At 43.6% G+C, this 8,825-nt stretch overlaps 1 protein-coding gene across 1 annotated transcript in view; it reads left to right on the forward strand.

Annotated features, from left to right (window-relative positions):
* The window catches only part of LOC123029233 (amine oxidase [flavin-containing] A-like), a 41,086-nt gene extending 32,731 nt beyond the window's left edge, over nt 1-8,355 (forward strand). The window contains exons 11-15 of the mRNA XM_044441911.1: nt 296-353; nt 2,159-2,256; nt 3,017-3,128; nt 3,989-4,051; nt 5,393-8,355. Coding sequence (XP_044297846.1) covers nt 296-353; nt 2,159-2,256; nt 3,017-3,128; nt 3,989-4,051; nt 5,393-5,554 — 493 coding nt within the window. The 3' untranslated portion in view covers nt 5,555-8,355. The remainder of the gene's footprint in view (nt 1-295; nt 354-2,158; nt 2,257-3,016; nt 3,129-3,988; nt 4,052-5,392) is intronic.
* Nucleotides 8,356-8,825: the final 470 nt, after the last annotated feature.

Here is an 8,825-nt window from a genome sequence, read left to right on the forward strand (position 1 = left end):
TGAAAGAGAAAATGAGAGCCCTGCAAATGTATTTTCTCCCCCCTTGCCCATTTTCGAAACTGCAACAGCATTACAAGTGCTGCAACTCCAGTGTACTCAGGAAGACTATAAAATCTGCCAGGTTCTTTTCAGTAGAGTTCAAAAGAAGTAATTCCATAAAACATACCCATTTGACCTGTAATGTGGTTTCGATACTTGTTGATATTAAGTGTATTAGTTTAGAAGCTAATGGTCAGGCGGACACTTTTATGTTTTCCTTTCCTTTCCTTTTTGACCCTGTTCCTTTTTCACATAGGAAGAGAAAAATCTGTGAACTATATGCAAAAGTGTTTGGCTCAGAAGAAGCTTTGCACGTAAGGAATAAAAGCATCTGGAATGGCATAGTATTAATACTGATGATGATTTCTGGTTAAACTGTATGGACTTTTGGGTGTAGGCTCATATCACATTGTGGTTTCTAGACTGAAAGGAAATGCATGACAGCTATTTTACTTTGCAGCTTAAATATAGCCCTAAGATTACAACACGTGTGTGTGTGTGTGTGTGTGTGTGTGTGTGTGTGTGTGTGTGTGTTGCCTGCATGCCAGGTTTTCAGAAGGGGCCAGTGGCAGGTAGAGGGATGGAAGAAAACCATGCAATGAATTGTGCAAAAGCAGGAAATTAGAAGTGCTGCCCCATACTCAACGGTGGCGCCTAAGTTATGGAATGCGCTCCCCAGAGAGGTCCGCCTGGCGCCGTCGTTATTTGTTTTTTGGCGCCAGGCTAAGACCTTTTTATTTAAGCAACATTTTAAATGCTAAATATAATTGAATTTTATCTGGCCAGGGCGGCTTATTTTATAATGTGAGTTTTAATTTAGATTATTTTATATGGATTTTAACTTGTTTTATCTATGTTGTAAGCCGCCCCGAGGCTTCGGCGAATGGGGCGGCATAAAAATGTTTTAATAAATAAATAAATAAATAAATAAATAAATACTATCCTATGCCTAGCAGCCACAGGTTCTACAGACACACTTCTATGCATGTTTAACCAGAAAAAAAGTCCTACAACTCAAAATGTTCTACAGAAGGACCTTTTTTCTGGCTGAACAAGCATAGGGTCATTTCCTTAGCACTAAAGCTATATAGTTTGGGACTGTCAAAATATTTGCTCTCTGTTTAGAACCTCTGATGAAAGAAGTGCAATTTATCTTACCCCTGGAGTAGCAATATTGTTTTGAAGTGCCAAAGAAAATATATTTGATATAAGTTTATAGATCTATTTTAATTGATATTAATTATCATGCTCAGATCTGAAATGGAATGTAAGGCCACAATAAGAAGAGTGGGGTAAAGTGGTGAAAAGTTACTGGAAGCAAGTTAAAAAAATCTCTCTCCAAAACTGGGAAATAAGAGTTGTAAGCATGCTTATCACTCTAAAAGAATAGCCCCTTCTTCATGCCAGTTAAACTATTTTCATTTTTTGCTTTTTCAGCGTTACATTCCTATAAATATCTGTGCTTTGCTTTATGTAGGTCGGCAAACAGTTGGACTAAACTACTTACTATGAGTAGTGTCTAAGGGAGCACATTGTTTTTCCCTAGAGTAGGTGTAAGGATGCCTGATTTGGTTGGGGACCATCAAGCCACATCAGTGTTTAAATCCACTCCCTCTCTTGAGGTTTGAAATAGAGAATTTGAAAACTACAAGTTCTACTTCATTATTACCATTTCTCTGTGTAGATGATGTCAGAATTACAATTTCTCATATTAACTCACCCTAGGTAGTCCTATGTAGAATAGACTCATACAAATGAATAGGTTGTAAGCAACTTTGGTCATATTCATTCCAACAGGTCTTTCCTAAGTAAGACTAGCATTACCCGCAAAACACGTTGCTCACTGGAGAAACACACTGGGAAGAATTTTATGCCGGGGAAATGCTGGAAGGGCTTTGGCCCCATTCAGCAAACACACGGCATCCAGTTCAGTTTGTTGACACAGAGCTCAGTAGAAGCATAGCCCCACTAAGCTGACATCAATAAGATCCTGTTTCTGTGTGCATGTCTTCATATAATCCACTAATATGAAACTGGGAAGACATCTGGCATTTTCCAGTTTAATTCTGCCATGTTTCAATTGTTTTCTTTGTTTCTCCCGCTTGGCTTTCTCTTCCAGCCAGTGCATTATGAAGAAAAGAACTGGAGTGAAGAACAATATTCTGGCGGCTGCTATACTGCCTATTTTCCACCAGGCATTATGTCCCAATATGGAAGGTAAAAACTAGACAACCACAAATTCTGTATAGACATGGTTATCCAGAGTCGCTGAACTACAAAATAATGGAAAGACCTGGGTGGGGATTCAGTTCAGCCTTGGGCCTCCAACCTCCCAAAGTGGGTGGGGCCACTGCTGTCAGGAATGTCCCCGCATCTTGGCATGCACATGCACCATATTTGCATGCATTTCATGCACATGTGCTCAGCACCCTCCATGGGGAAGCCTGTGTGCACGTATGCATGCATGAGCCTCCTGCCTGAAATGGACAGCTGTTTGCAAGGGGCAGGTATTGAGATAGGAGGGAATGTCACTGTTAGCAAGGCAGTAGTGCCCATGCTCTCCTTCCCATGTTGCACTCATACTGACTCGTTGTGATAGAATATGGGTGGATATGTATACCTGAATGTGCATCCACAACCTGCCACAATAATAGCCATGCGCAATGGGATGAGCCTTACTTTGCTGCACAAATGGGCTGTGAGATCATGGCAGGACAGGGACTATTGATTCCCCTCTCCATTCCTCCTTGGACTAATCAATTATCATTTATAGGAAAAAATGCACAAACAAGTAGAAGGGATGCTGGGAGGAAATGCTGCAAACATGTCCACATTTCCCGGAGATGTTGAGTCTCCGATGGCACCTGCTCCCAGACCCTTCAGGTTTGGTGTCTGTCAGCAGCACTTCAGAACCAGCCATTTGGACTTGCTAATCAAGTGGCTTGATCTTCTCTGTGTTGCGATGCTTCTTTTACAGGGTAATTCGTCAGCCAGCGGGTCGGATCTACTTTGCTGGCACCGAGACAGCCACGCAGTGGAGTGGCTACATGGACGGGGCAGTGCAGGCTGGAGAAAGAGCTGCCAGAGAGGTAAAAAGGCTCAGTGTTCTAGCATCTTATTCAACGATGCAAATATGATAGGAGTGCCAGGCAGGCTCGGTGTCTTGAGCTACTGTCACTGTGCTAAAGAAAGAAGGTTCATCAAAGCAGAAGCATTGAAGAATGTTTATATAAACCAAAGTTCGTTCATGTTACTGTAGTTTGATGTATCATCAAAATTGCTGAAGTTTAGTTTAAAGTCTAAATCCAAGCTTTTCAGTCCTCTACATTCAGGTCCATTCTGATGCGTGAGTAGGGAAATCAACATTTCCCAGGAGTTACACACACATTTTAGCTGCCAGTTATTAGGTTTGACTGAAAGATGAGATCCTTGAGTTATCTGGACCTGTTTTGCTGTGCCTTCAAAACCCTGCAGCCTGGACTGATCTAGACGGGTTGCATATTGTTGGGTGGACAATCCTGGCTTGCAGTGGGATTGTGGGAGATGGAATTTGTGGCCAGTGTTTATCTGAGCTTATTGACTTACTGGAGGATGTGGTGTGGTCACTATTCCACATAGTCTGGTCTTAGGCCGCAGCCATAATGGTAATGTCTGCCAAAGGAAACTATGTGGGAATGCCAGGCAGTGTGGTGTTTATCACATTGGTTCTTGGACCCCCCCGCCCCCGTAAGCCAAGAGAACTGGCTTGGGAGAGAAGCATATTACCTGCCTGTCCCTAGTGCTGAACACGGAGCCGAAGCAGACAGAAATGCCATCGGCATTCCTAATGCGATGTAAGAATTGTTCTTCTGACTTTTTCCAACTACTTGGTTTATATGCTATATTTATACATGTGCATGTGCATGCATGCACACACACAGCTAATGTGATATGATTTTCTGTCTTCCAGGTACTTTGCAGCATGGGGAAGATTTCAAAGAATGAGATTTGGGTACCAGAACCAGAATCAAAGGCAAGTGTTCTCTCAAGTGCCTTTCTAGTAAAGCTGGATGCAACATTTTTATGCATCACAGAGGGCCTTGATTATATCACCTCACCGCTGTGTATTCTGATGAGGATGTCTGATGGAAAAATCACCGTGATCTTAGCAATGGAAACCTTGGCCAAGTTTCAAGGGGGTTGTTTAAGATCTGTGCTTCACCAGTAGGGTTCCAGTTCATGGCAAGCCTGCGGCCTCTCCTCTGAAAATTGAGAAACAAAAATATTTGACCTACTCATGAGTGGGGTTAATTCTGTCCCAGCCCAAACATACATATGAACTGAAACGAGTTCGCAGTCTCTAGGAAACACAGATCTCTGAAGTGGGAGGGGAGCACGAGCAAGAGGGTGCTGTGGCACTTGCAGTCTGCTTGTGAGCTTTGGGGGGGAGCCCGTGGGGCTTTCCTTAGTTCTCACATTGAGTGTTGGTGTATAGCTGGCAGGCATTACAGTAATGCATGCCGAAGCACAAAGAGGAGAGGCACGTCAGCTCTTTGTCCCACTGCATTTTGGGCCACAGCTGCTCGTGATGGGAATCAGTGCCAGATGTACGTGCTCATTTAAGCATGAAGTGTTCCGTTCATGGGACCAAAAGATAAACAAGGAATCTCAGGCTGACTTCCCTTTAAAACAACTAGGTCAAACAACCAGGTCAACCAGTTTCCCCACTCTCTCTTCTAGCTGTAGTTTCTCCATCTAACATTTGATTTACCAGCTGGGGATGACCATTCTCCTGGCATGCACCTGCATCCTCTTTTAGCCCCAAGCAACCTTTAAACCAGGGAAATGTGATTTGGTACCTGTCAGAAGTTTTGCACTACGACTCCCAGACTCCCTATTTGCTGCACTGACTGGGACTGATGGGGGTTCTAGCCCAAAATATCTGAATGCCACCAGGTTGCCTACACCTTCTTGAAGCATTTTCTTGCTGGTGTCTCTTTCTTATTCATTGTCAGCTCCACAGTCAGTTGTATTTGTGAGCAGTCAACATCTGAACCTCTTGGCATTTTAACCACTCATTTACTGAAAGCACACATAAAGGCTTTAGGGTTCTTTTGCCTGAATTATTTCCTGAGATTCTGTTTAGTTGTTCGGGAGACTTTCCATAGTGTAAAAGTGTATCTGAGTGGAAACTTATGCATGTTAACATAGAAGTAAATGCGCTGAGCTAAGTGTGATTACTTCTTGTAAGTGTGCATAAGATTGGATGGGGCTTGTTGGGTGTTATAAGCCTTTTTGTCTTAATATATTCAGAATTTTGTACCCTCAGTTGTTCTAGTCAGCCTGCTCTAACAAGGAATGTATTTCCACCTAGGATGTCCCAGGTCTCCCATTCATGACTACATTTTGGGAGAGAAACTTGCCATCTGTCCCAGGACTGCTGGCCTTCCTTGGATGTTCGGCTTTCCTCACCTCACTGGCTGCAGCTGGACTCTTTGCCTATAAAAAGGGACTCATCCCCCAAAAGTACATCTGAAAGTGTTTCCATTTTCCCTTCATATGGTGAATGTTATTTTTGGAGGGGAGTTGGTCAGACCTTCTTTGGGACACCCAAATCAACATTTCCAAACCAATTTAATCTGTGTCCTTTCACAAAGCAAGATCAAATGGTTGTGGAGCAGGTGGAGGCTCCATGACTTTCCTTAAAGGCCAGTGACATTTCCCCACTCTTAGACCTATTTAAGAACAAACAGGAGCAGAGACTTGGCACATTTCCCAATGCCTTTGGGGAAATCCCTCTTGTCTTAACTCTTTAAAAATTGTATGGCAAACAAATAAATGTTAAAGGCTTGCTCTGGTGGCTTCCAAAACCGACTATTATGTCAGGTGTCTGCTGTACAGACTGTAGTGCTATTTAAAATGGCAGCAACAAAAACCCCCTGTAAATGTATTTCCGGCAATTATATACTGAGACATGAAACTCCATGTGGGCCTGAATGAAAAGAAGTAAGTGGTGTTAATTGCAAAAGGCAAAGTAATAAACTCCTGGTTCTGCCTTCTGGTTCTTGACTCCTAGCTGAGCAGAGCAGAGCAAGCTGCTCCAGCTGGTCTAGGGACTGTGTGATACAAGTTCCCAGGGAGTGAGCAACCAGAGCAAGCAAGCATTTGGCAACAGAGTTTGGTCAGGGAGGTCAAGGGGAAGGTCCCTAATTTTTTCTTCTTTTTCTTTCTTCCCCCTTCTTGTAACACACTCCCATTTACTGTTAGGAATCTGTTGTTCACCTTCAGGGAAGACAGGACAAAGCATTGGTTGTTACAAGAGGCCCAGCAAGTTAGACTCAGAAGGGCAGCAGAAAGAAGGGACCCAGAAGACTCCCCAGTCATGGTGGTCTGCAGGGTTGGTGCAGTGTTTCTTTTCTTGCCCAAGGTCAACATGGCCTACTCATGCAACAAGTGCGAGCGGGTAGCCCTGTTAGAAGAAAAGAGGACAGCACTGGAGCAGTGAGTGTCCACCCTCAGGGTAATAAAAGGAAATGACGAGCTCTTAGAGTCGTGAAACTACAACAGCTAAGAGTAGTGCAGAAGCTAGAAGTGCAACAGTAAGCTGAGGTAGAAGAAAGGGGAAAATGAAGAGAAGCCCCCTAGAACTAGAAGGCACTCTGCATCAGTGGAAGCAGTGGAACTCTCAAACCGCTTTTGTTACCCAAGGATGAGAGGGAGGGCAGCCTGCTGGGCAAGAACTGCAAGACATCCCGTGCAACACTGATCGACAGGCTAAGCGTCAAGCAGGTAGTGGCAATGATAGCAAGGCCTGCAAGAGCAAGGAGAGAAGAGTGTTAGTTGTGGGAGACTTCCTGTTGCATGAGATGAAATGCATGTCAGAATGGCCTATGGACTTGTAAGGTATGCTGTCTCCCTGGAGGACAGATTAGTGGTCTAACTGAAAGATTGCCAAGGTTCATACAGCCCTCTGACATGTCTCTTTCATCTTTTTTCTTACAATGAGCATTTATTGTGCACTTGTGATTCCTCCCTCACAAGTAGTTTGCAGGTGCTTTGCATGATGTCATCCTCCTCCAGAGCCTCTCCCATTTGTTGGAGCCATTATAGCTCTTCCCCTTCCCCCCAAATCTGGTGTTCCTGTGAATGCTGGCAATTCTTCATGAACTTCCATGATTCTGCTATACCACAGTGACACTTAGTGCTGATACTCTGAATATGGCCTTGCCCACCCTCACCCATTACTGAAGCACTTCTTCAAAACTGGATTCAGCTCTTGGGCTGAAAGATGCCAAGCATCACTGCTACTCTTGTCACTTATGTCCCATCAAGTCATCTCTATGAATGAATGCTTGCCAAAATCTCCTCTACTTCACAGCCCTGCTCAGCTCTTAGAAATCTGAGGCTGTGGCTTCCTTTGTGGAATCAATCCATCCCATACTAGGTCTTCTTCTGCCTGCAATTCTCTCTAGCACCGTTGTATTTCCCTGTGAGTCTTGCCCTTGCACCATGTGTCCAAAGTATGACAGCTTCCGTTTTGTCATTTTTTGCCTCCAGGAAAAGGTTTGGCCTGACCCACTTATTCGTCTCTCTCTGTGTGTCAGTCCAGGGTATTTGCAAAACTTTCACCCAGCACCATGTTTCAAATGCATCGATTTCCCTCCAGTCAGCTTCTAGTTTTCTATATTGCTGATCATTTTTGTTTTATCTGAACCCGCTTCAGTGTGTTGGTGGCCTTCTGTATAGCAGCTCTCAGAACGAGACACCGTACTTCACCTAACGTCAGACTAGTTCAGACTAACCCTCCCATGACAGTCGACACCACCACACCCATTCCAAACACATTTCTTGCTGCTACTTTGAAATAGCAGTATGATGCAAAATCTTAAACTGAAGCTAGGGAAACAGAAAATGATTGTCATGTATAATGTTGATAACCTGTTCTGTTTTGTCATGCATGAATGTCCTCCCTCTTTATGCTCTCAATAACCCTGTGAGGTTTGTGGTGCTAAGGAACAGTCACTAGTCCATGTTCACGAGGAAGCAGATAATTTGAACCCTGTTATCAGTCTGAATCCGGCACTGTCGCTATCACACCACACTGTTAATGCCCCATGATAATGTAACAAATAGTTCTCTAGAAAGGAGATTTATTTCAGGGAATCCTATTTCGATGGATAATTAGACAAATGACACCTTGGTGCTGGAGGAATCTGGATCCACTTGTGCTTTTGTCCCTTCTGTTAAACCACTCTGCCTCTTTATCTCTGTGATTTAGTGAAATGTGCCTTTCAGCACTCCCGAATTGCCATTAAAGTATCCATTTAAAACACTCCAGAACCTTCATGCTGTGTCATTTTTATGGCTCTTGTAAGGCAATTTATTTGCTACAAATTACCCATTACCTGCAAATGCTCAGACATGCAGCTTTTAGGAAACACTTCAGAATTCTGCACAGGTAGCAGCAGCGGCTTGAAAGCCTGATCACCCTGGGGCAGCAGGCGGAGAATGAGAATGCCTGGACAGAAAAAGGAAGGTCACTTCATGTGTGCAATAGTGATGCACAGCTTTCTGCTGCCCTCGCAGTTATCTGGGTTGAGCAAGCATTGTGCCCAAAAGGCCCGGGCATTGGATGGAGGGGTGGGGAGCTTCTTCCTCACTCACCCAGAAAAGGAGCTTTTGAATATGCTCAGCTCAGGATAAGGACAGGACAACTAATTCAACTGATATTTTACAGTTTAAAATTCAGAATTTTAAATATTGCATTATTTTTACAATAAATGAAAGATTTAAAATGTAGACATGAA

The sequence above is a fragment of the Varanus komodoensis genome, unplaced genomic scaffold, assembly GCF_004798865.1.
Source record: "Varanus komodoensis strain SLA01 unplaced genomic scaffold, ASM479886v1 scaffold4, whole genome shotgun sequence".
NCBI classification, from domain to species: domain Eukaryota; kingdom Metazoa; phylum Chordata; class Lepidosauria; order Squamata; family Varanidae; genus Varanus; species Varanus komodoensis.